At 42.3% G+C, this 24,142-nt stretch overlaps 2 protein-coding genes across 3 annotated transcripts; both read left to right on the top strand.

The window, feature by feature from the left end:
- Window positions 1–55: 55 nt before the first annotated feature.
- Window positions 56–4,289, top strand: ing4 (inhibitor of growth family, member 4). Its single transcript, XM_079275588.1, has 8 exons — window positions 56–101; window positions 562–633; window positions 1,077–1,243; window positions 1,351–1,465; window positions 1,579–1,690; window positions 1,808–1,952; window positions 3,428–3,489; window positions 3,608–4,289. The coding sequence occupies exons 1-8, from the start codon at window positions 65–67 to the stop codon at window positions 3,645–3,647; spliced, it is 750 nt and encodes a 249-aa protein (XP_079131714.1). The 5' UTR covers window positions 56–64; the 3' UTR covers window positions 3,648–4,289.
- A 218-nt stretch (window positions 4,290–4,507) lies between these two features.
- On the top strand, window positions 4,508–22,595 carry ncapd2 (non-SMC condensin I complex, subunit D2). Of its 2 annotated transcripts, XM_079274836.1 has the most exons (32): window positions 4,508–4,606; window positions 5,043–5,162; window positions 5,245–5,320; window positions 5,404–5,462; window positions 5,554–5,729; window positions 6,232–6,377; window positions 6,631–6,758; window positions 6,922–7,045; window positions 7,177–7,324; window positions 8,468–8,665; window positions 8,752–8,886; window positions 8,980–9,067; window positions 9,996–10,167; window positions 10,298–10,416; window positions 11,232–11,426; window positions 11,531–11,705; window positions 12,417–12,501; window positions 12,674–12,810; window positions 14,044–14,176; window positions 14,953–15,028; window positions 15,124–15,330; window positions 15,408–15,562; window positions 16,568–16,676; window positions 16,859–16,982; window positions 17,273–17,428; window positions 19,315–19,492; window positions 19,572–19,666; window positions 19,871–19,951; window positions 20,969–21,152; window positions 21,231–21,399; window positions 21,494–21,631; window positions 22,325–22,595. In XM_079274836.1, the coding sequence occupies exons 2-32, from the start codon at window positions 5,045–5,047 to the stop codon at window positions 22,405–22,407; spliced, it is 4,167 nt and encodes a 1,388-aa protein (XP_079130962.1). In that variant the 5' UTR covers window positions 4,508–4,606; window positions 5,043–5,044; the 3' UTR covers window positions 22,408–22,595. The 2 variants fall into 2 exon arrangements, with proteins under 2 accessions (XP_079130962.1, XP_079130963.1); XM_079274837.1 differs by lacking the exons at window positions 21,231–21,399; window positions 21,494–21,631; window positions 22,325–22,595 and having other exon boundaries at window positions 19,896–19,951; window positions 20,969–21,099.
- The last annotated feature ends 1,547 nt before the right edge of the window (window positions 22,596–24,142 follow it).

Here is a 24,142-nt window from a genome sequence, read left to right as displayed (position 1 = left end):
GTGGAAGCAGCCAATCAGATTGGTCCATTTCGGACCGGAAGCTGTGTTGTTTACATTTTCTAAGATGGCGGCGGGGATGTATTTGGAGCATTATTTGGACAGTAAGCTGTTTATTATGCGTTTTAATGGTGAAAAAAACATTTCATCCTACTTACCTCGCTTTATAGTTTGTCTTTGGTTGTGCGATGCAGCTCCTGCACAATCCTCGTGCGGAATCAACCGATATAACCGTTTCCTAACGCAGCGGGTTTAGGCTCGGTCTATTTGCTGGGGTAGCCGTTAACGCTTCTCACCATAGCTAAAAGGGATGCAGTTTGAGATTACACAACACAACGTACTGTAACGAGCCCCCTGCCGTGCTGACCTTTATTTTAATTAATTAAACAAGCAAATAAATGTTTCTGCAATATGTTTCAATGTTAGTTCAAGCGCTAACGTTTATGGTCGCCGGCGCATTGATTAACACATGATTACGCTAGCTTCCCTGCTTGCATCAATGTTATAGTTTCATGTTGATCACACTGATTTAACAGTTTGTTGTCTCCTTCTTCACGACACCAGGCATCGAAAACTTGCCCTTCGAGTTGCAGAGAAACTTCAATTTGATGAGAGATCTAGATCAGCGCACAGAAGGTGAGAACAATGACCTGTCTAATAACTGTGGATTATAACTCTGAATGTCTGCTGTAATGTTAAAGAGACCTGTTACAGCACACTACACCGCCTCAATGTCTAATGATTGAACAATGTGAGCTGTGCCGTGGTTCCCAACCTACGGGTCGGGGTCCCCAAAAGGATCCTAAGGGGAGCCTGCAGGGTCCAAAGATAATTATAGGAATATAATATTCTAGCCAGTAACCTTGGTACTTCATGTACTGCTCAACATAAGCTGTGTATGCATGCTAAACTATAAAACAGACACTTAAGATTTAAGTAAATTGTAAATGCAATTATTATTTGTATATTTGATTTTTCTTTTTAATTTTAATATTAGTTTTATCCCATTGGTAATTTTGACTTAACGGTTACAATGTTGTTTTAATTGTTTTACTTAGTTTTCCTTGTTTCTCTTCCAGATCTAAAGGGACAGATAGACTCTCTGGCGAAAGAGTACACAGCCAATGCACGGACTCTTTCCTCTGAACAAAAGCTGTCCATACTGAGGCAGATTCAGCAGTCTTACAGTAAATGCAAGGAGTTTGGAGATGATAAAGTGCAACTGGCCATGCAGACCTATGAGATGGTTAGTATCTTAGAAATAGACATACGATCCATACATCTGTAGGTAATATGAGATGGAGATAGACCCACCATGCCACAATCAGTCTGCTGAAATTCAATTTTCTGCAGGTCGACAAACACATCAGACGTCTTGACACCGACCTGGCTCGGTTTGAGGCCGACCTGAAGGAAAAGCAGATCGAGAGCACGGACTATGATTCCACCTCCAGCAAGGGGAAGAAAGGTGTGTGTCCACTATATTGGCTTGATATCTCCTATATGTTTTTGCACAGAGGACTGTCAGGGTAACCAAAACCAAAATTTCATGGAATAATGAAGTGTTGTTTGTAATTCCAGTTGAAACCAGACAGAAGGAAAAGAAGACAGCTAAAACAAGGTCTAAAGTGAAAAGCTCAGATGAAGATAGCAGTCCTAAGACTGCACAGAAGAAAGTCAAACTCCTTCAACCGTACGTTGGGTGTCTCATTTCCAGCTTGTGATGACCATGTGTTTACTTTATTTTTGAAATTTTAGTTTTATGATCGTATTCCCTTTTTCACTTTCAATACTTTCGTCCCACCATCAGAGGAGAATTCAACAGCCCTGCCACCAACTTTGGGAATGTGCACCCATCTGATGTGCTGGACATGCCCGTGGACCCCAACGAACCCACCTACTGTCTGTGTCATCAGGTCTCCTACGGCGAGATGATCGGCTGTGACAACACTGATGTGAGTTTGGTTTTTCAGTCTCAGGGGTCACATAAAGTACCTTTTGAGATTGTAATTTCCCCAAGTCTTTCTGCATTAAACAAGACTTTGGGTCTAGACAGGCAGCGATACTGACATCAGTCCTGATGTTGCCTTACACATGAAAGTGACCCCGGTCTCTTCCACACAATGGTGGATGATGGATGCAGCTAATTCATTACACACTGGTATCGGATTGGTACTCGGTATCGGCCGATACCCAAAAGGCCAGGTATCAATATCAGTATCTGGACTGAAAAAGTTCAGATCGATGCATCCCTGGGTGGGACTTAATATTGTGAAGGATTTGGTTGAAATATTTAAAAGCATGTGGGATTACACAAAGAATGCTGACATTGCTCTTTACTTTAATTTTGTGGATAAATAATGCATTGCATCAGTTGCACTTACAGAAGAGGTGGAGGCGAACAAAGTGGAACGTGTTCTATCCGTGTATATTTTGGTTATCTGTGATGTTGTGGACTGAACCCGAAGATATAAAGAGAATAAACGGAATCAAACAGGCAACAAAAGAGGACAGAAAAGAGCTCATAACGTGGTTCCAGAACAGACAAGAATACCTACAAAGAAAGTGTTAAATGAAAACAAACATTTGTCAAAAGACAAGAATTAGAGACAGTTAATGGTTGACTGTCTGAACACATCAAGGTTTTCTTTGTTGTTTTGTACTTTGTGGATTCTATATATGCTTTCTCTATTGCTGATGAGTTGCATTGCCTGTGTTCATCAAAATAATGACATGTTACAAGAAAAATAAACGTGCAGTTTTTTTTATAAATATGTGCTCAAATACCTTTTTTTCAACAAACATTACATCTGATTACACAGACGATGTATTTATTCCGTTCAGAAGACGTGTAATTCGAATGACCTTTCCAAACAACAAAGATTAATGTTTGTTTTTATTGAAATAACATTAATATTAAATACCATTCAAATATCACAAAGGTCAACAACAAGGCACTTTTATAGTACAGGCCTGAAATTGAGAAGATTGAAAAAGAATATTGCAAAAAAAAGTAATTTGTTATTGTACATAAAGTACAAGTACATCATTCCCCTTATATATATATATATAATATATATATTATATAATATATATATGTTATATATATTATATATATATATATATTATATATATATATATATATATTGTATGTGTGTGTGTGTGTGTATATATATATATATATATATATATATATATATATATATAATATATATATATATATATATATATATATATATTCCTACATGTGAACCACAAAGATGCTTCGGAGTCTTGCTCTGTGGAGAAACTACACACACTGTACGAGATGTCTCTTTTTAAAAGGATGGATTCTGCTTTTGATCTTGTGTTTTGAATCGTCTTGTCTCGACTAAGTGCTCCATTTGCAGGAATACTTAACAGAGGAATATAATTTTTGTCTTTACTCCAGTGCTCCATTGAGTGGTTCCATTTTGCATGCGTGGGCCTGACAACCAAACCAAGAGGCAAATGGTAAGAAACCCGGGCCGTAATGTACCGTCCTGTTTTCAATGCATCCGATAAAAGTGAATTGTCACTCATTCAAGTCAACTAAATTGTTTTTGCTCGGCGTTTTCTTCTTTCTATGCAGGTATTGTCCACGATGCTCTCAAGACAGAAAGAGAAAATAAAAACACCTGGAAATAAAATCACGGACACAGATCAGATGGAAAATGAGAAGAATATTTCTTCATTAGTTACTAGACATTTTGTTTCTCATCTTCCTTAACATTTGGTGCTTTTTCTTTTGGTTTATGTAATTTGCCTTGGTCTGATGCGGTGTGTGTTAAAGAGCCAAGTGGTTACAAATGTATTTAAAATTTGTTTTTTTAAACAGTTAACATGTTTTTTTTCCTGTTACTTTTGGTGCTCTTATTGTGATTTATTTTTTTACATTTTGTTTCACGAGTGAATAATAAACACTACAACTGCCCCCAGTGGTTTAACAGTTCCAAGTTGTCACAATACTTAATACTATATTCATATGTACTACAACATTTTCTCTAAAAAACAGTTAGGCCATGGATACTTTTTTTTGCTTTGTTGTATAGTTAGTTTCTTGTGCTTAGCCTTGAAACACTAGTTTTATGTTTTAAGTATAAGGTGAGGCCAAAAGAACACAGGGACAAATGCTGCATCCCGACAGTATTAGTCACCTGTGGGTAGTGAGTTGAACGATTTCATTTTAACATTTGATTGAGTGCTGTATAGAAAGTAAGACATTTTGTGAAAAGTATTGTCATTTCTGTAGCTGAAACATTGGTACAATGGAGAGGGGGTGATTGTGTTGTCAATCATTTGAATACAGCTACTACCTCAAAAAAACACGTGCCTTTGTGGTCCTTTTTCTGTGATTTATATATTTCTGCCTCCATCGTGTTGTAGTGGCCATAGTCATCCTGTAGGTGGCGGTGCTGTATAAAAACACACTGGCAACGTGTGACGTAAGAACTTCACCGCTTTGGCGCGATATCCAAATAAAGTTTGAAAAGCTGCGGAGTCAAACAGCTCGTGAGCGGCGGAGAGAGCAGACCACACGTTAGTCTTCAGAGGATCGTCATCGTGGATAGAGGGACTGCAGCCTTCTCGGGTGAGCGTTATCGGTGTAACTTATTAAAAACAGAGTTGTTAGCTAAGTGTAACTGCACTCGTTTCAGTTAAGAAATAAAGTTACAGCCAACAAGTGATGCTACGCAGTTAGCAGCTAGCTAGTATGCTAACTTTGCTAGCAGTAGCGCTAGTTGTTTGTCTGGCTAGTTTGATTCACAACAAACCAGTAATGTTTGCATGATAGAAATACGATGTCACTTGTTCTAAATCAGTCATATTGAATAATATTAGCTGGCAGGTTAGAATGAAGTCGTGAAATGTAGCTTGTTGTGAGTTATTATGGTGGTCGAAAATACTGACGTTACTTGGCTAACTATCTATGTTAACTTATGTAGTTAACGCTACAGGTCAACGATAAATTGGAACTGAAATGCTAAAAATCGAATGTAATGTTTCTTTGTTTGTTCTTGACCCAGGGATGTCGTGCGACTTTTTTGTGCCCATGTGCGTGGGCGACCTGGTGAAGAGTGGTGGGATCAACCAGTACGTCGTTCAGGATGTGGTGTCCCCAAAACAGCTGCCGCACCATCTCAGTAGTAAGTAGCTGGTTCACGTTGTGGAGATGTTCTCAATGGGGCTGGTGTGTTTGTGACCGGTTTCTGTCTCTCTTCCACACAGAATTTAAGGCTGCATTGAGAAGCCAGGGGCCCATGTGTATACTGGAACACTTTGACACAGGCTACAGCGTGCTACAGTAAGCAGTGATAATAAATAGCTGGCTATGGTTATTGTTGTTAAGAACGGCATGGGTACAAAACTGCTGTTTTCTGTTTTAAGGCAATGCCGCTCAGTGGATCTGGGTGTGAAAGAGGATACTTTGGAATTACTAGTACAAGGTTAGAGCTTTTTTTCATGTTTCTGCGTTTCAATAAACAATACAACTGTGGTATGAAGTGATAACATTTTGTCAGTTTTTTTTTCCCTCAGTGGTTAGTGGCTTGGCTGCTTCCCTGCCAGCGCTTCTCGTGTCCACCTCCTTCCCAGCTGCAGAGCGCAAAGAGAATCTTAATGCAGTTAAAATGAGTGTCTACCTGCTCTGCAAACTCACAGAGACCTTTGAGAGTGACTCCTACAGACAGAGTATTGTCACGGCACCTGGGAAGGTATGGGTATAATAGAAATCCACTTTGCCAGTGTCTATGACTGGTACTTTTTGCTATGTTAAACAATTTTAAATGCCCGCATGATGATATCGCGGCAAGTTTGATGATCCGGTCAGACCAAGAGATTGTTGCTTCTAGCCTGCTGTTAGATGGGTAATCTTGGTGGTTTGGTGGAGTTTTATTGCACCACTGTAAGGGCCCAACCACAGTTAACTTGTTATCTTCGATAACCTCGGCCCCCCAAGAGCAATGGGACAGGTCAGGTAGGAGATATCAGACAATGTGCGGATGTTTGTTTGTCTCTGTATGTGTTGCTGTATAAATGTATATGTATCAGCTGGCAAGAGGCTATAATCTGTAGTTGGTTTGGCAATAATGAACTACATTCTTTGGTAACCTGAGGGCACATAATGAACATTAACTTCAATGGTCAATTTTATGGTTTGTGTAGCTTTTGAGTTGAGTATCTGTTGGGCTCAACAGGTTTTTGTCTGTCACACAGAGTGGCAAAAAGGGCAAAGGCGGCGGAGAAGGACTGCTACAATGGGACAGCGAGAGGGAGAAGGTTCTGCAGGCCCTCGTCCAGCTCCTCCAGCTGGACATCCGTTCCCTCTGGAGCCTCTCCCTGGTAGAGGAAGAGTTCATCAGGTACCCAGCTGATTAAGGCGCTCTGGGCAAGAGTACAGTGTCAGACGTAGCTGTCTTTATTCAGTTAGTTTGTGTCATTTACTACTTTTTTCTTAGAATCTTTACCTGGCACTGATAACATTGGAGCGTAAATAAAAATTACGTTTTCTTGACACCAAACCTAAAAAGGTTAGATGGTCGTGTTCAGTTGCTTCATTTAATGTCAACATGAACAAACTTTTGTAGTCTTTGTTTTGTCCCTTTCGTCTCTTAGTTGTGTGACCTGCTGTTGCTATAAACTACTTGAGAACCCAACCATCAGCCATGTCAAGAGCAAACCCACCAGAGATTGTATAATCCATCTACTGGGAGTGCTAATCAAGAAGTACAACCACCTTCTGGGTTAGTCTCGCAGTCAAATGCTGAAATTGTGAGCGATAGTTATAAATGAGGGAGCATGTCAACCCGTGCAGTTTCATAAATATGTATAATCAATCATTACAAGACCTATTGCTGTTCAGCATACTTTTAGATGTTAGTTTATACCCTCTCTTAACTCTTACAGGTGCAAGTGTAAAGGTGATCCAGTTGCTACAACACTTTGAGCAGTTGTCGTCCGTGTTTGCTCAGGCCGTGTCTGTGTGGAGCACAGAATATGGAGTCAGAGCGATCATAGGAGAAGTTATAAGGTCAGTATGCATAATTTCTGTGCATATTGAGTTTACAACAAATAATCCTCTTTGTTAATCTGATCTAATCTTTGGTTGCAAATAATCATGTTTGGAAATTCATACCTTTTTCTTTTACCCCATTCCTTCAGGGAGATTGGTCAGAGGTCAAGCGAGGAGCTGGCTAGAGAGGCGTCGGGGGTCAAAGCTTTTTCTTCCTTCATTGCAGAACTCGGCGCCCTGGTGCCCGAATTAATGATCCCCAATATTAGTGTGCTCATCACACACCTGGAAGGAGAGGTACTGAATACCCGAACATGTTCATCCTGCTAACATTGAATCATTACAGGAGTATTAATAGCAGTTAGCTGTGACAATTATCTGACATGAACGTGTATATAATAATGATGTTGGGACATCCCGTTCCCTACAAACACTTCTTTGTCCCCTTCAAGACTTTCTGTGTAACGGTTTGGGTAGTTTGCCAGTCTGAGGATGACTGAGCTGTAATTCAATTTAATTTTCCTTTGTTGTGATTAGCTTGTACAGTAATGTTAGCTCGATGTCAACAGGAATGTGCTACAATGGCATCACAGAGTAACAGACCATTTGTAGTAATATTTTCACACATGACAGCATCCAATTACATTTAAGATAGTCTCCATGTTCGAGTTTGCGTTCACTATGAAGTGACCCTCAAAAGAAAAATAATGTGTGAATTCCTGCTGTTTTATTTGGTCTATGTTCTGTTGCTCGGGTGCAATGTTTGCTGTTATAGTGGCACAATGCATCGCCCCTCATTGAGGACTTGATGAGTGTTGCCATACTGGCACAAGAAACCAGAAGAAAAAGCACAAACTCTGCAATTCTTCAGAGTCCCTTCCACACATAGCTTATGTTTATTTTTCCTCCTGTTCAGTTGACATGTTGCCCAGTGATGAGACCAAGGCGAATACGAGCTTACTGAAGGAGAGCTGGGTTCTTCTTGCTTTTTATTGGCAGGTAATCTTGGCAGTGCAGGGGAGCATTCCTGCTCTGCTGTAAGGGCCTGCCTACAGTGACTTGGCTCAACCCAAATTATTCCTCTAAAGTCACAGCAGAGTAATTGCTGGGATGAAGCTGACAGTGTGTTTGTTGTGTGTGTCTGTGTGTGCGCGCGCATGTGTAAGAGGCAAGGAGTTCACCCAGCTCTCTTTGCTGTTCAGTTAGCAATGAGTTGCTTCTTTGGTAATCTGAGGGCAGAGTTCAGAAACTCAACTGGAGACAAAGTAATGTGTTTATATACTCAAGTCAATTTAATTCACCCAAGTAGTTTTAATGCATCATTCTTGCAAGATTTGCCAAGACACAGAAATCCTCACTAAAGAGTCGATGATTAATATTATTATGTTACTGACACAAGATTAGAAGCTGACTTATTCCCCGCTTCCTACTGTTTTCCAGAGCCACACAATGCGCGTCGCTGTGTGTGAGGTGCTGGGGGAGATCCTTGTACATGTCCTGTGTGGTGACGGGCTCGACGAGTCCGGTAAAGCCGACCGCGACCGCTTCTTTGACACGCTGCAGGAACATCTGCACGACACGCATTCCCATGTCAGGGCACGTGTGTTGCAGGTCTACGCACGCATCGTCAACAGCAAAGTATGTTTCATTCTCTTACAGAGTATCTGTAAATGCATGTTGTTAAATGCTCCACTTGGTAACGATCACAATCTTTGTGTGTTTAGGCACTGCCCCTGTGCAAGTACAGTGAGGTGATGGAGCTGGCTGTGGGGCGACTGATGGACAAATCTATCAATGCGGTGAAGAGCGCTATCCAGCTGTTGGCAGCATTCATCGCACACAACCCCTATAGCTGCAAGGTCACTAGAAGCAACACGATTAATGATAACCCAGAAAGGCTTCTTTTTTTCAGATTTCACAATCTCACTGAAATATGTTCTCGTCTCCTTCAGCTTAGCAGTGCGGATCTGAAGAAACCGCTGGAGAAAGAGACGACTAAACTGAGAGAGATGAAAGAGAAACTGGAGGGGAAAGCACCCGGTAAGGATGAACTCAGAAGTTTATTTTTCTTTATGCTCTGTGACGTGTCGCCCAGTGATGAGACCAAGGCGAATACGAGCTTACTGAGTGAGAGCTGGGTTCTTCTTGCCTCTATTGGCAGGTAATCTTGGCAGAGCAGAGGAGCCTTCCTGCTGTGCTGTAAGGGCCTGCCAACAGTGACTTGGCTCAACCCTACTTGGTCCTTTTTAAAGTTAGAGGAGTAATCACGGGTATGCAGCCAACAGTGTGTGTACATGTGTGAGAGGCAAGGAGCTCACCCAGCTCTCTTCAATGTTCAGTCAGCTGTGAGTTGTTTCTTTGGTAATCTGAGGGTCAAGTTCAGAAACTCATTTGTTTAAAACCCTAATTTGATTTGAATGTTTACATTTTCACACCTTTTTTTCCATTTAACTTTGACAGTTTGCTTCTGAAGTTAATGAAATGTTTGGAGTCAGAAACAATCCTAAGCAGCCACCTTTCAATTACAATTCTACAAATGGTATGATACTGATGGTGTAGCCTAATTATCCGCAACTGTGCAGAAATACTGTGTTTAAACAGAATGACAAGAAGAATCGTGCATTTAGAATTTGAATGTTGACGTTATGAATAAAGCTATTCTGTACAGCCCATAACGTCATCCTTGTTTTGTATAATACATTTTGTTTATTAGCTCACAACTGTGTAGCTAGCATAAGAATAGTGTGGCACAATAGCAAAATATGATCAAATGCTGGCTCTCTAGAGCCCAACATAGAATTTCAATTTTTATCCAAAGAGCAGTTCTCTTACCATTCTGTCCTCCTGCTGCTAATTGATTTAATTTGTAACCTTTTTGTGTCAGTTGTTCCTCCTCATTTTCTTTGTAGCTCTAACCTGCGTCATCCTTATTGAATTTGAAGCTTCCTTTCCCTCTCCCTCCCGGCAGTGGTGATAATTAAAGCATCCGAGCTGTGGGCCGCCATGGAGCCTGAGCTGCTCGTCACTGTCAGGGCAGAGCTGGAGCCAACAAGTGAAGCTGTGGAGGAGGACAAGGAGGCAGAGGACGACCGAGTGACTGCAGTGAAGGTTGCTCAGTTCCTCCGTGTCAACAAATACAGGTGATGCCAATCACAGGTGTTGACCCCGGTAAAAGTTGACCGTGAGTCACTACCTCAAGGAGTTCTTTCTCCCACACTGTCAACGAGCCAACAATATACGTGACGTTTCTTTTGTCTTCCCTCTCTTCAGGAATGCTGTGCGTCTTTGTATCAGAGCCCACGGCTGCTTCCCTGAATCTGAAATGTTTGCTTCTCTGTCCACTCTCACCCCTGAGACTTTAATGGACACACTGGCTCTGATATTCAAAGGTAAAGCCGCCACTCGGTTCACCTGATGCGTTTCTATCATAAGAGCTCTCTGATGAGAGTCCTAATGGAAGCATGATTGAACACATTTAATATTCAGTTCTTTGCATTTCCTCTCGATTGGAGGAAATTTATTTCACATTTTTGCTTACTTTCAAATTATTAAAACGGGCTCCTCTACAATATTTGTCTTTTTTGAAATATGAATGTGAGTAGAGGATCTATTTTAGAGCATAAAACACTGCTATATTACAAAATGTTAGTCATTACATGAAAGAAATCAGTACACTCAGTTGATGAACATAAAATGTTTGTGCTGCCTTTTGAAATTTTAGCCTTTGTTTGAAGACTTATCTGTTCAGACGGAGAGAACAAAAAAACACAATTACAAGTTCCATCCTAAATGTTAGCTGTCTGTCGGCCTTAATCATCATGTGCAGGGTTTTCTCTAAAAGTCTAAATTCACCCCAGCCGATCACATCATGGGGCCAACGCCCAGGCAACAAGTCTTTACTTTATATATTTTTAATACATTGTATGTACTCTGGCCCTGTAATACTGGCGGAAGGCAAAAATGAGACTAGTGTGCAAAGGCAATCAGAATTGAATGGCTTATTCCTTAGTGTGCTGTTGATGTAACACTTGTGTCGCTGCCTCATACGCACTAAAAGCCTCACGGAGAATAGATTTAACCCAATTACTGCAGCTGCAGGAAGTGTTGACTAATCGTGCAGCAATGTAAAAATGGTTTATTTGAAATCCTGTGTAGTTGCTTTTTACCGTACTTTACATTATTCAACACCTGGTGTTTTCCTCAGGCTCTGATGAGGACGCCTCTGAGCTCAGCCAGAACTTACCACCAACCCCCCAGAAGGAGGAGGAGGAGGAGGATGGGGAGCTGAAGAAACAAGAGATGTTGGTGCAGTACCTGAAAGACACGGAAACCTTCGCCTTACAGGTGGAGAGAGCAATCTCTGTCATTAACGCCATGCTCTACTGGAAAACCACTTCAGGTAGAGGCAGTACTCAGAGTGCAAACCTACTCAACTGTGTGCGTTTCAATATCATTTATCAAAGACATATTTTGACGTTTGACAAAAGCAGTGTTTGGTTTCAGTGGTCCTGGAGGCTGTGCAGTTTTGTGTGACCGTGTGCGAGTTCAGCATTGCCAACTCTGTCATCGGGGTGAGGAAGATGTTGCCTCTGGTCTGGTCAACAGACGCTGCCATTAAAGATGCCGTCGTTCAAGCCTACCGGCGCCTCTACCTAAACCCTCAGGGAGACACCATCCGGTGTGTGAAACTACCTCGCACATGCATGACGATATGAAAGGCCCCAACATTAACTATTTAATGTGATTTCAGCTGATACTACATTTATTTTGATATACATTTGTAGGGCTGTCAAAAGATCCATTGATAACATTGAATGCTGTGCAGCTTTTACTTTTTTGCACGTCTGTTCATTCCGTTCAAACCTGGCATAGGATTGGTTACGTCTGTTGTGATCCAAACCTGTCCAAAAACCCCAGGCTGTTGTAAAGTCCAACAGATGAGCTTTATTGACATTGCGTCAATCCAGATTTGTCATTTAGCCTCTCAAAAACATTTTCACTGCAGTCAAAAAAACAATTTGCTCCTCCGCCAAAGGGAGGCACGCACCCACATTAACGAGGCGATCTGGCAGCAATCTAACCGCTCCGTTAATTACATTTATATATATTTCATTCAAAACCCTCAATAGAATCCTTGAATGTTAAAAAGTGACATTCTGTACAGCTCTACAAATTGGGACAGTTGGGATTCTGATTACGTCGCTTCAGGTTTAGGCGCCTGGCTTAACAGTAGTTACTGTAGTTAAAACAACATGCCATGAAATCACATGATTCTCTACTATGTTGCATTATGTGTACATTCTCAAAATGACAGGTAATATTATTGTGCTGCAAGTAGAATCTTTGTGTTGCGTTCTCTTCTCAAAGTAGCTCTCTCGTCTTCCATTAGGCTGAAAGCCCACACTCTGGTCGACAGTCTCTCTGAGCTGATGGTGGATGCATCTCTGGGAACAATCCAGTGTCTTGAGGAAATAGTGAGTAACACTTTTATTACACTGGTATGGATCATTTCTACACTACACAACTATATAGAATATTCAAAGGAACCAGCCATAAAATGTGCAGTGTAACTTTTATTTACTTTGTGTTTCCTGTATTTTGTATAAAACATGAAGACTGGTGACATGCTTCTGGTGTTTCCTTCAGGTGCAGGAGTTCTTTGGCAGTGGAAGCCATCTCCAGTCTACTGTGGTGCAGGTCTTGTGGGAGAGGTTTACCGGCAAACGAGAAACTTCCGGCTTACAAAGGCGAGCTGCAGTGTTACTGCTGGGTATGGCTGCACGGTAAGACGGGGGCCACTTTCAGTACGCTCCTAAGAAACCAATGTTTTAATGCCATGCTGAGAGAAAGGGGTCCTAGAAGTTCACTAAATGAGAGGTTTTAACTTGAAATGCCACTCTGCTTTAAAGGTGCAGCCCAAAGTAACTCAGCCCCTCCTACTGTGACTGTTCAGTAACTTAAGCAGTAGTTGTATAATCGGTCACAGTGCATCCCTTTTTCTGTGTTTAATCCAAGGAAATGTAAAATCCAGTCACCCGTAGTGTACTCTGAATCATTCATCCTGGTATTTGGATCACTATCTCGATAACCTGTGTACAAATGCAGCAGAACTGAACAAAAAGTCAACTTAGTTTGTGTTCAATTGCTCACATGTTCGTTGAATCTAAATTTAATGTGGAAGTTACAGTCACATGGCTTCTCAGAAATATTTACTCGAGGCCTAAAGCTTGTTTTGTGTTTTTTTTCTTTTTAATAATACACTGCAGACCTTCAATGAAAGAACTACCGACATGAGACAATTTCATGGCAAAACCTTTAATGCCGATGTCAACTGGGGGTTTTTTTTTGCTTGTTTTTTGCTTGTATCTAGAGCTGAAAAAGTTCAATATGTTTGCGCTCTGAACCTTGTGCATTTTATTAGAATGGACAGGAATTAGTTTTATCTTATTTCATTGTAGTTTTGTGTTAAAGTTCAGTTAAACGGTTTAAAAAAATGATGTAAAATCTGCTGTATTCCTCTGTAGAGGCGCGTCCTTTTACATGTTGGTGCTTCAGCTACTCCACATTCAGCAAATCTCATTAGTCAGAATACACGCTCAGCCTCGGCTCTTCATTGTAATCTAAGTCACGACCATATAACTAGGCTCCTTGCCAGTGCATTTCGCTATATATGTTATATATAGACTTTTTTTTTTTTATGTTCCCCCTCAATCTACCTCAAAGACTGACACAGCTGCAGGGAAGAGTGAGTTAAGAGTATATCTGCAGTCCACCCACACTGCTGCCTCTCTTCATCCAGCCGGCAGCATTCGTAACCTATTAAATCGTCTGTGCTTCTCCTAACCATCCTGCACGCATTATCTGGGCAGCAGCCGAGCACTGGCAAGGCCAGCACACAGTGGCTGGGGTGATGTAGGGCAGAGATGTTGTTACCTCGCTTTGCATAATCATATGATCATTGAGAAAATATAAAATGTATTTTTTTTTTTTTTTTTGTATTTATGCGAATCCAACAGGGCAGAGAGGGAGGTGGTCCTCAGTAATCTGGACACTCTTTGTTCCGTGGCTCTGGGAGAAAAAGTGACTGAAGACTTTCTTCTGGCCAGAGATGCCGTCCTCACCACCTGCAGCATCACGGACCACGTCAGGGTAAGGAGACAGGAGTCATGATAAGGAGACAGGAGTCATGATCTGCCTCTAAGCTGGTCCTAATGACCAGAGGGCCACGTTCACCTGAGCGCGTTGATTGAGTCGAAAATCTTCTCTTCTACAAGTAGAGATTTTAAAACCCAACGTTTAGCCTTAAAAACATACTCAACATTGTTTTATCAGCTTCATATTTCATGACGTTTTTTGTAAAATTTGTTGTAGTTGCATCCAACCATAACTTTGAGGACTGAGAAACTGACATAGGGCTGCACCAAAGTAGTTTGAAGCTTCGTCCATAACGTTGGCGTTCAAATTCTAAATCGACATTCAAATGCTGCACAACTTTAGTTTTTGGCCTTTTTTTTTCTCTATTCATTCTGTTTGAACCAGTTTTTTCTGCACAGTTGCAGATAACTATTAACTACACTAATATTATTTGTAGGCTATTAAAATATTTGTAGAATCTGCTGAAATCTGTGTGAAGGGGTCCGCCAGCCAGGCGGGACTACACGCGTAAACACACACAATAGACAATTGTGTTAAATGTCGGATCTTCTTTACAGCACACAGACAGCAAGCGCTGCAATGTGTGTTGACGACACCGACGAGTTATATTTATTAAAGAAAGTTGGTTTAGTGAAACCGTATTCAATCTGATGAATTAGATTCACATTTCTTTCTTGCTTAAAATGTTTTCAAATTCAATCAGAGCTTTGAACGTGAACATGTAAAGGGCTTGAACACCATGTGAACATCTGCTGCATTATCTCCACCAGCAATCAAAAGGTGCTCCATTCAGACTGCCACAGGACCATCAGCTCTTCACCTGCCTCACACAGGCCATCGCGGAAGGTAAACGCAGACACATGTGCCCTTTGTTGAGGGATTTGTTCGTCTTAGCGTTCACCACTTCACGCTGGTCTCTCCCTCTGACCCGACTGCTCCAGGTGTGGTGATGGAAGACCCTTATTGGCAGAGCTTCATGGAGCAAGCTGTCCGTCTCCTCTACTTCCTGGCCGAGTCCCCTGACCAGCTGTGCTCCCGGCTGCTCCAGCGCAGCGCTCGCCTCTTACTAGATCAGATTGCAGAAGGTGGCGAGGTCAATAAGGACGCCAGCCAAATGCAAGATGGCTCTCAAGAGTCCAGTGAACAAGGTGAGTCTCTTTGGTCCACATTGACTCAGTGTAACGTGCCCAGCATGCTCGTAACCACATGTGTCTCTCTCCTGCAGTGAACTGCGTGTGTCTGGCGCAGCTGTTGTCTCTGTGTGGCTGCGTGGCTTTTTGGCAGGTGTCTCACCTCGAGCGCAGTGTCAGCGCTGAGCTGCGAAGGAGGAGAGGAGAGACGGAGGAGAGGCAGGAGAAGGTTCTGCCCAGCAAAGCTACGGTAATGAGGCTGTATAGTAATACATAGTACACTTTTACACAGGAGTATAAAACAATGCCCTTCAATGGAAGTAGTATATTGGCTGAATGGGAGATGACCTGATTGTTCAATAATAGATTTTAGGTAATTTTGTGTGGCTCAATGTAAAGGTGAATTTGATCAATTAAAATAATTAGTTGATTTGTTAATTGACAACTATTTTGATAATCGATTAACCGTTAATTAATCTGATGGTTCCTGGCCCTCTAATGTGAGGATTTGTTGCTTTTTTTCTGTGATTGACTGGATCTTTGATTTTTAGGCTTTTTCCTCGACAAAAACAATTGTAATGTTTCCTTGGGCTCTGGAGAATGTTATGGCATTTTATAGACAAAATACATGTATCCGTTAATCAAGAAATTAGCATATGTTTCAGCTTTATTTCAGTTCATACTAGAGTTTTAAAAAGTACTTTGCAGATACTTTGATATTACATGGAAGCTGAAACAGCCCCCTCAGTGGTGAAAATGAGTCTCAGCAGGATGGCTTGACTAGATTCATTCTTGTGACAGAGTGATGGCTCATAATTGTTCATCTCATCAGACAACACAAATCTTAATTAGCTTGAGACATTTTTGTTGTTTTTCTCTCAGAATAACCAGAGACAGAACCTCTGATGTCACATGGTTTACTCCGCTTGGACGAGAGTTTTAATGTCATTATTTCTGCAAAATGTGGCGTGAGTGATTTGAAAAGAGTTTCAGTAGTTTTGATACATTCTCCTGTAAAAACGTGTCTCTATTGTCGCCACATTTCACACCTATTGTCAGCGTTTCTTACTTTAAAACAATATCACTTAAGTATTGGTGTCTTAGTGTCACAATTAAGCTGCAGTGAGACCGAAATTCGAATGACTGCACCATCAGCAGTGTGCTTCAACTCGGCCCCTTCTCTCTCTCAACATATTCCTACAAGTCATCGTGGGAGATGTCTGTTTGTTAAAGCTCTCTTCGGTTTTTCCAACAGCAAGCAGCCAATGAGAGCGCTATGGAGGAGCTGGGGATGATGGGTGCCTCTGCTGAAGATACGGAGGCTGAACTCATCAGAAAGATCTGCGAGACTGAATTACTCGCTGGTGAGAAAGACCTCAGCTGGAGATGCACACATGGCAATGTTCTCTCTCAGAACTAGAATTGACAGCATATGGAGCTATGGAATTAAAATTCAATTGTATATTCATAATAAATCACTTGGTTGTGCCAAATATTTTCATGGTTCACATCGATTTTTCATCTATTAAACATCTTGTCTGTCTAGAGGAGAACCTGCTGTCTGCATTCCTTCCCCTGCTGGTGAGAGTCTGCAGCTCCCCAGGACGCTACTCCCACCCACAGCTCACCACTGCTGCCTGTCTGGCGCTCTCTCAGTACATGATGATAAGGTAAAAACATATTGCCCGTTTGCTGCTGTGCAAGGCGGGACAGTTCACATGAACATTATAACCTTTGTCAAAGTAGGATTTATTGTAGAACTGTTTGCATGTCAACTTTGGGAAATGTATCACTGTTGTAGAGCCAACAATGACCACTGAATAAACTCTTAAGCGTGATGGAAATATTAGTCTGTTGCAACCCTAAATATATGACTTTTCTTCAGAACTTTTCCTCTAAACAAACTGACCTGACTTGTTGAAGTAACCTTTAATGCCGTGATTTCTTTCTCTTCTATCAGCCCGTCGGTGTGTGAAGAAAACATCCGTCTCATGTTTACCGTGCTGGAGCGCTCCGCTCTCCCTGTGGTCAGGGCCAATGGCATGATAGCCCTGGGAGATCTCACCGTCCGCTTTCCAAACATTTTGGAGCCCTGGACTCACAATCTCTATGCCAGGTAATGGCGAGTTCAATTACAGGATGGGTGGTCTATTATTAGGGTTCTGTCATTCTGTAGCTTCCCAGTGGTGTTGAAATCCAAACGTTCACATTTTGATGAAGTACATCATGTTTTTTTAGTGTCGAAATGCTATTTTCCCCCCCAAACCCTTCTAAAAACGTTTACCATGATGTCTGTTTCGACATTATGACGTTGTAGTACATATGGACTATAGATGGTGTATCTCCTACAGTAACTAGAAGTTATCTCCAAACTTGGCACGGCTAACGTTGACTCGGCTATTATTCACATCGTTGATAACTTTATTGATTAGCTTACTTTGGTAACCAAGTCACTGAGTGGCTGTTTTCCTTTGAAAATCTGGAAAAGAACGCGGATGGAGTCGACCTTTTTAAAATGAGCTTCGTGATATAAAATGAATTTGTCACAGGAGCAGCTAATCTTCCAATTAGATGGACATCATCACAATATCCCTAGGTTCGCTTGTTGTTTTTGTTCACCCAACATAAGGATAGGCTACGCCTGACTGCTCAGCTGAGTGGGTGTACTGTGAGTGCCCCCCCCCCCCCCCCCTGAGCTTGTACACTTCATCCGGATCCCACCACCACGTCTCAGTGTGTCGTTCCTCTCAGCCGCTGCTGTCACTGTGCTCCACTGAGCCACATGATGGGAAAAGTTTACTGTTCCCATCACAACTTTTTTCTTTTAATGGGAGAAACTAACTCTTTAGATCTGTGTTCACCAACACCAAATGATACGTTTTGTCTCCTGAACCCACCCCCACACGTGAACTGGGGAGGAGCCTCTGACCGCCTCAGGCGAGGGTACTTTTAGACAACGAGCAACTTAATTACTAGTGTTGCAATTGTTACTAGAACCAATGACGAGTGTGTTGTAATTACACAGAGCGGTTGGGTGAGCAGAAGGGAATAATTTCGGGTGAAGTCTACGGTTCTACTTGGTTTTAGCCTGTAGGTACGCTTTCATGTTACAAACACTTGCTGCTCTCTACCATATTTCCTTATAGCCAACTTAAAAGCTGCAGTTTCTCAGTTTGATGAAGTGCAGTTTTAATTATAATGGTTGATAATGCTCACGCCGACTTGTTTTGAATGTGTAAAACACTGTTTATTTATAAGGCCTCATTGCCCTCGTGTTTTTTACCTGATAAGCGTTGCATGGCGTTCCCTAATTGTCTCCCACACACGGCACCGCCACTGTTTTCTGAGCTGCTCCCCTGGAGCCTCCTGATAAGCGTATTAAGAGTTAATTACCCCGCTTCGTCGCAGTTGCAAGCTCCTTCCATTGGCTTGTGGAATTTCCATGTTCAAGTGTCTGATGCTCTGCCAGGAGTCCTGCTCTGTCACGACCGAGAAACTGTTAATGAGTTTCTTTGTTCCGTGGTTTTGGGTGAGAGTGAATCTAAATTAGGATTTATTTATGTTTTGTCTCCTCCCACAGCGTTGGTCCAGACTGAAATATCTCAATGATTGAATGGTTAGACATTCATGGTGCCCCGAGGCTGATACACACTGACTTTGATGATCCCCTGAATTTCCCTTTCCTGCCACAAAACTGAACTTTTAACTGAACCAGTTAAAAATTTCAACATCCTCCGGATGGATTGGCAAATATTGTCCAGACATTCATGTTTCCCAGAGGATGTATCCTAATGACTGTTGATGTTTATTTCTTCTCAACCATACAAGTTAAAATGTGTGTTTTGGAGTGATGACGTGCAACGTCTTTGATGATGCCTTAAAGCCCCCAAACACACTGACACAGTAAGCAGCTGATTGAGGAAAATAGGTCTCGCACCATCATCGGGACCGAAGCTGTAGAAAATGAATCGCCCAGTGATTTCACGTCCTCGTCTCCTCTAGGCTCAGTGACGAGGTTCCGTCAGTGAGGCAGACGGCTGTGACAGTTCTGACTCAGTTGGTGCTTAAAGATGTGCTGAAGGTGAAAGGCCAAGTCAGCGAAGTGGCCGTGCTGCTAATTGACCCAGAAGCTCATATCACCAGTCTGGCCCTGAACTTCTTCAACGAGCTGGCCTCCAAGGTACGCGTACACACATCCATAACTTTTAATGGTGCCTGAATAATTGGGACGGTTTTTAACTCTTGGCGTTGCCCATCAGGACAATGCCATCTACAACCTGCTCCCAGATATCATCAGCCGCCTGTCTGACCCAGAGAGAGGCATGACCTCGGAGGACTTCAACACCATCATGAAGTGAGTTTCATGTTCTTTCGGTGTCCGTCTCATCCCCTTTGCTGCATTCGTCCACTGAGGATTTGACCGTTCTGAGCAGCACTCGGCAGGCCCGGGAAAGAGTTTGTGACTTGTCCAAGAAGCTTTCGAGGGGAAAGTTGACAGCTTTGCTATTTTGGGCTCTTTTTGTTTAGATGCTGTATTGTGTTGCCTGTGTGTTTTCAGACAGTTGTTCTCCTACATCACTAAGGAAAGGCAGACCGAGTCGCTCGTAGAGAAACTGTGCCAGCGCTTTAGGACTGCCAAGTGAGTACATCTCCACACCTCTCACCTGCTGTTTTATTTATTTATTTCCTTTGTTTCCCTCACTTCTGATTCTGCCTTGAAGTATTTAATTTGCGTAAAATGCAGGGGTGGCTGAGTGAGCAATGAGTTTTTCAGTGTGGGAAGAGAGATCAACCATTAAAGCGCGACATGTTCAGGAATGACAGAGGGTCATTGCCCCACTTCTAATTCCTCTTTCTCTCACTGGGCATGGACCGACTGCCTCGTACAGTTGTGCCCACCAACACACTTTATCTTCACACTTTATAACTGGTGGCAATCAAATAATTCTTACATTTCAATCTTCAGCCCTTCACAAAATACGGTCCTTTAAGTTTGCAATGAAGACTTTTAACACCCCGTTTTTTTATTGTACATCAGGTCAGCATTTTAATGAATCCTTTGTTGTGAAGGATTACTGGCCGATATCTAGGTTCTTTTGTGAAAAGAAGTTGTGACTCAATTCAGAGTACCGGTATTTGGAATCATACATGAATTGATTTTTGTCCTTTAACCTTATTTATTCATATCTTGCGCTGTGTTTTCTTTTTTATTTTATTTTTTTAATCTTATGTTGTATTTTGTTTTATTCCTTTTGTGCAAAAGCAGAAATCACTTTGATTTGCCCAACGGTGCTTTACCAATAAACGTATCTTTCCTTCACGGAGCCGTTCACCTCCACTCTGACATTGTATTCACTCATTCTTCCCGTATGGTTTGGGATTGTATACGGACCCATTAGTCGGGCCAGTCTGCAGTCTGCCGCTGACTCATGCTTCACCCATACTCTAAGGAAGGACGTTTTCTATTACACAATGGCAAAATGAATTTAGATACGAGAGGTTCCCGGAAAATAAGATTTGGTCCAAATGTCAGGGCAAAGTCGCATTCATGAATGAGTTCTTATGTTGAGGAGCTAGAATTGTTATGCATTTCACATAGTTCGTGATCAGGTTTCGTCTCTTAATTCCTCCGACTCTCGTTCTGCTTCCCTCTCAGGACGGAGCGTCAGTGGTGCGACTTGGCCCTGTCTCTGTCTCTGCTGTCCATGTGTGAGCGCGGTTTTAAGAGGCTGCAGGAATGCTGGGAGTGTTACAGCGACAAGTTAACGGAGCCTGGAGTCTACCAGCCTCTGCTGTCCATCACCGCCAAGCTCCGCCGTGGAGCCAAAGTCCAGTTCAAGGTGTTGCATAAAAGGAGATTCTTTTTTATTAAATTGATGTGATCTTTGTGTTTACTGACGGCCACTTTGTGTCCCCAGGCCCAGGTAGATGAGTTTGAGAAGCGTCTGACGGCGGTTCACACGCGGGGGCTGGAGAATGTGGAGAGTCCTGAGATGGAAGAGGAGAACCCAAAAGGAGGAGGATCCTCTGAGAAGACGGTCACGCGTACACCTCTGACCACCAGAGGCCGAGCGAGGACGAAGAGAGGTCGGTGGTCATAGACTTTAATTCAGGGTTCCTGTTGTGTGCAGATAGAAACAACATGAAGATAGAATCTCTGACCAACATTTTCTGATTTTAGTTACAGGTCAAGCAAAGCCATCAGTTTCTGGCTGCAGCGATGACAGTTTTGTGACGCCTCAGAAGTCTCGCAAGTCCAAGAAACCCGTGATCACCTTCAGCAGTGATGAGGAGGAGGAGGAGGAGGATGATGAAGAGGGTGAGTGCAGCCACTTCATTAATCCATAAGTGGAATCATTCATAGTGAAAATAGCTTTTAAGGATTCTTCTTCCAATTAAATTCTCATTCATTTTGGCTGACCATCCGTCCAAACGCAAAGATATTCAGTTACAATCACACAAGATGTAGAGAAGCAACACACTCATATAGAAAATCTAATTTAGAAATAAATAATTATAAATAAATATGATTATCAAAATAGCCGCACATTTTCTCTCCCAATCGACTACGGTAGTCGTTTCTGCTGTTGGTCTTATGCGTAGAATGGACTTGAGTATTTTGGCAGAAGTCAGTGATCTACTTTAGATCAATACAACAAAGTTCAGAGTGTTTGGCGCACTGGGCTGAACCACACGAGGCGTCTAAGAGGATTTAGGACGGCTGCTTCTAAAAGGAGCTGTGCATTGCTGCAGCACTAATCTAAGATCTGGGGATTTCTGTAATGGCTTTAAAGGATTAAATCAATCTACGAATCACATTGGGATCGAGAAAGTGGCGAGTACATGACTTTGAATGGTGTTTATATCGGGGGAAGATTTTCTTTGCGTATTCTCATTACATCTTTAGGATTCATTGAAATACTTTCTGTTAAAATGCTCAAACTATTCCTGAACAAAGATGTTTTCCATGACTGCTTCATCTATTTCTAATCTTCATGTACATCTTCATCAGATGCTGTAATGGCGGAGAGTGAGACCCCTAAAGTGACGACGCCCATCGCCCGCACATCTCGACGAGTTCGCCTCAGAAACTGATCTGTCTTCTTTGTTTTGTCTTTCTGTCGCTTCCTTTTATCTGAAATTATGTTTTACATTTGTAACTGTTTATTGCATTTTGTCTTATTAAAATCTTTTTGTACTTATTTTTATTTTTTATTTTATTTTTTAAGATATTGGTACTTGGCACCAATCTAAAGTAGTGACGACGTATCTAATCGCATAGAATCGAGATGTGTTTCAGTAAAGCTGGTTTTGATAAGAATTCACGCGGTTGTCTGTCTCATTGTGAGCTGCGTCACTCAGCGGCCTCTGCGTGCTGAACAAACCTCCAGAGGCTGACACAAAGAAACGTGTGAAGGATTTGGGTGTCAGCTGGGTTATGTCAAGTAAATTTACGCCATCATTACAAGCGGCATTGAATGTCTGCTTGTATCATGTGTTTGGACAGCGGTGTTTAATGGGTTGTCACAGCTTGCCCGGACAGTGTTACTACCCCACATGCTGCTCCACTTCATTTTCCTCGAATTTCTTTCCCTTTTCTTACAGCATGATCCTTCATATCTGATTTCAGTCTTTAGCAGACGAGAAACAATGTAGCTCTCCTCACCAATGACTGTAGCTGCATGTTTATTTACAATAATGTCCCCCCCCCCTCTTATTCTGTCTGACACATGTTGCCTCGTTGGCCGCCTCTGTTCTCGCAATCAATCTCTTTTGTAGGTCTCTCTCTGCTGGTGCTTTCCTCCCTCCCATCCTCCACCTCCTACTCTCCGTTGCCTACTTTTCCTCTCACCGCGCTCCTCTCTTCACATGCACGGTAGTTTAACCCTCCTCCCTCCCCTCATTGCTAATCGCTCCTTTTCGCCTACTCCCTCTCCCACGCGTTGTCCTCTCCGAAAAGATGAGGGGTGCATTTCTGCATGTGTGATTGAAGCGTTATGTAAAGACACTTGCCAACAACAGGCTAACAGTGTGATAGCAGCACCACTTAGATTTTATCAGAGGACAAATTTGAGTTAAATGTATTCAGTGGGAGCTAAGCGTAGTGAAATTGTAAAGTCATTTTGCCCCGTTTATAACTTTATCTAATGCTTTGCAAAGCTGAAACTTGTTTGTGCAGGTGTGAAAACATCAAACATTTGCCTCCAAGAACCTTCCCTGGTTGCAGTGTCTAGTATCTGATGTTCATCTGTGACTGCTTGCGATTTATTTACTTGAAATAATCAGAGGCTGCTGAACTTTGAGGGCGGTGTGTTGGATTGTGCAGCTCCTAGTGTTGTAATTTGGCGGCAGGGGGTACAGGGAGCAGATGGCAATGACGGCCTGTAACTTACCCAACAGAGAGGCATGCTGGGAAAGACTCCCGGAGACAAAGGGGAGAGAGGGGGAGGCTGATGTGCATGTGGAACATTGATACAAACAGGAAATGTATAATTCAGATCATGTGCTGACGTAAAACACGAGAATCCTTCAGAGTTCATATCTCATTGATGAGGCATTAGCTGGCTGTTGCCCTCTGACCTGGCTTTGTGCAGCACAGTTCTGCGTACAGAGTACACGGTCACCTTGGCAATGACAATCACTCTCTCCAAGGCTATGACATCACTCCAAAGAGGGGAGGGGGGGGGGGGGTCGTCTCTTGCGCTACAAAACCGCTGCAGCAGCCCAGCTGATGCCCCAACATTCAGCTTCTGCCAAGAGGACAGACGCACGAGGAAGAAAAATCCTCCTTTCATTGCCATCACAGAGCGAGGAGGAGTCAACCGAGTGA

Source organism: Melanostigma gelatinosum (genome assembly GCF_949748355.1).
Source record: "Melanostigma gelatinosum genome assembly, chromosome: 9".
NCBI lineage: Eukaryota > Metazoa > Chordata > Actinopteri > Perciformes > Zoarcidae > Melanostigma > Melanostigma gelatinosum.
This window is presented reverse-complemented; position numbering and strand designations above follow the sequence as displayed.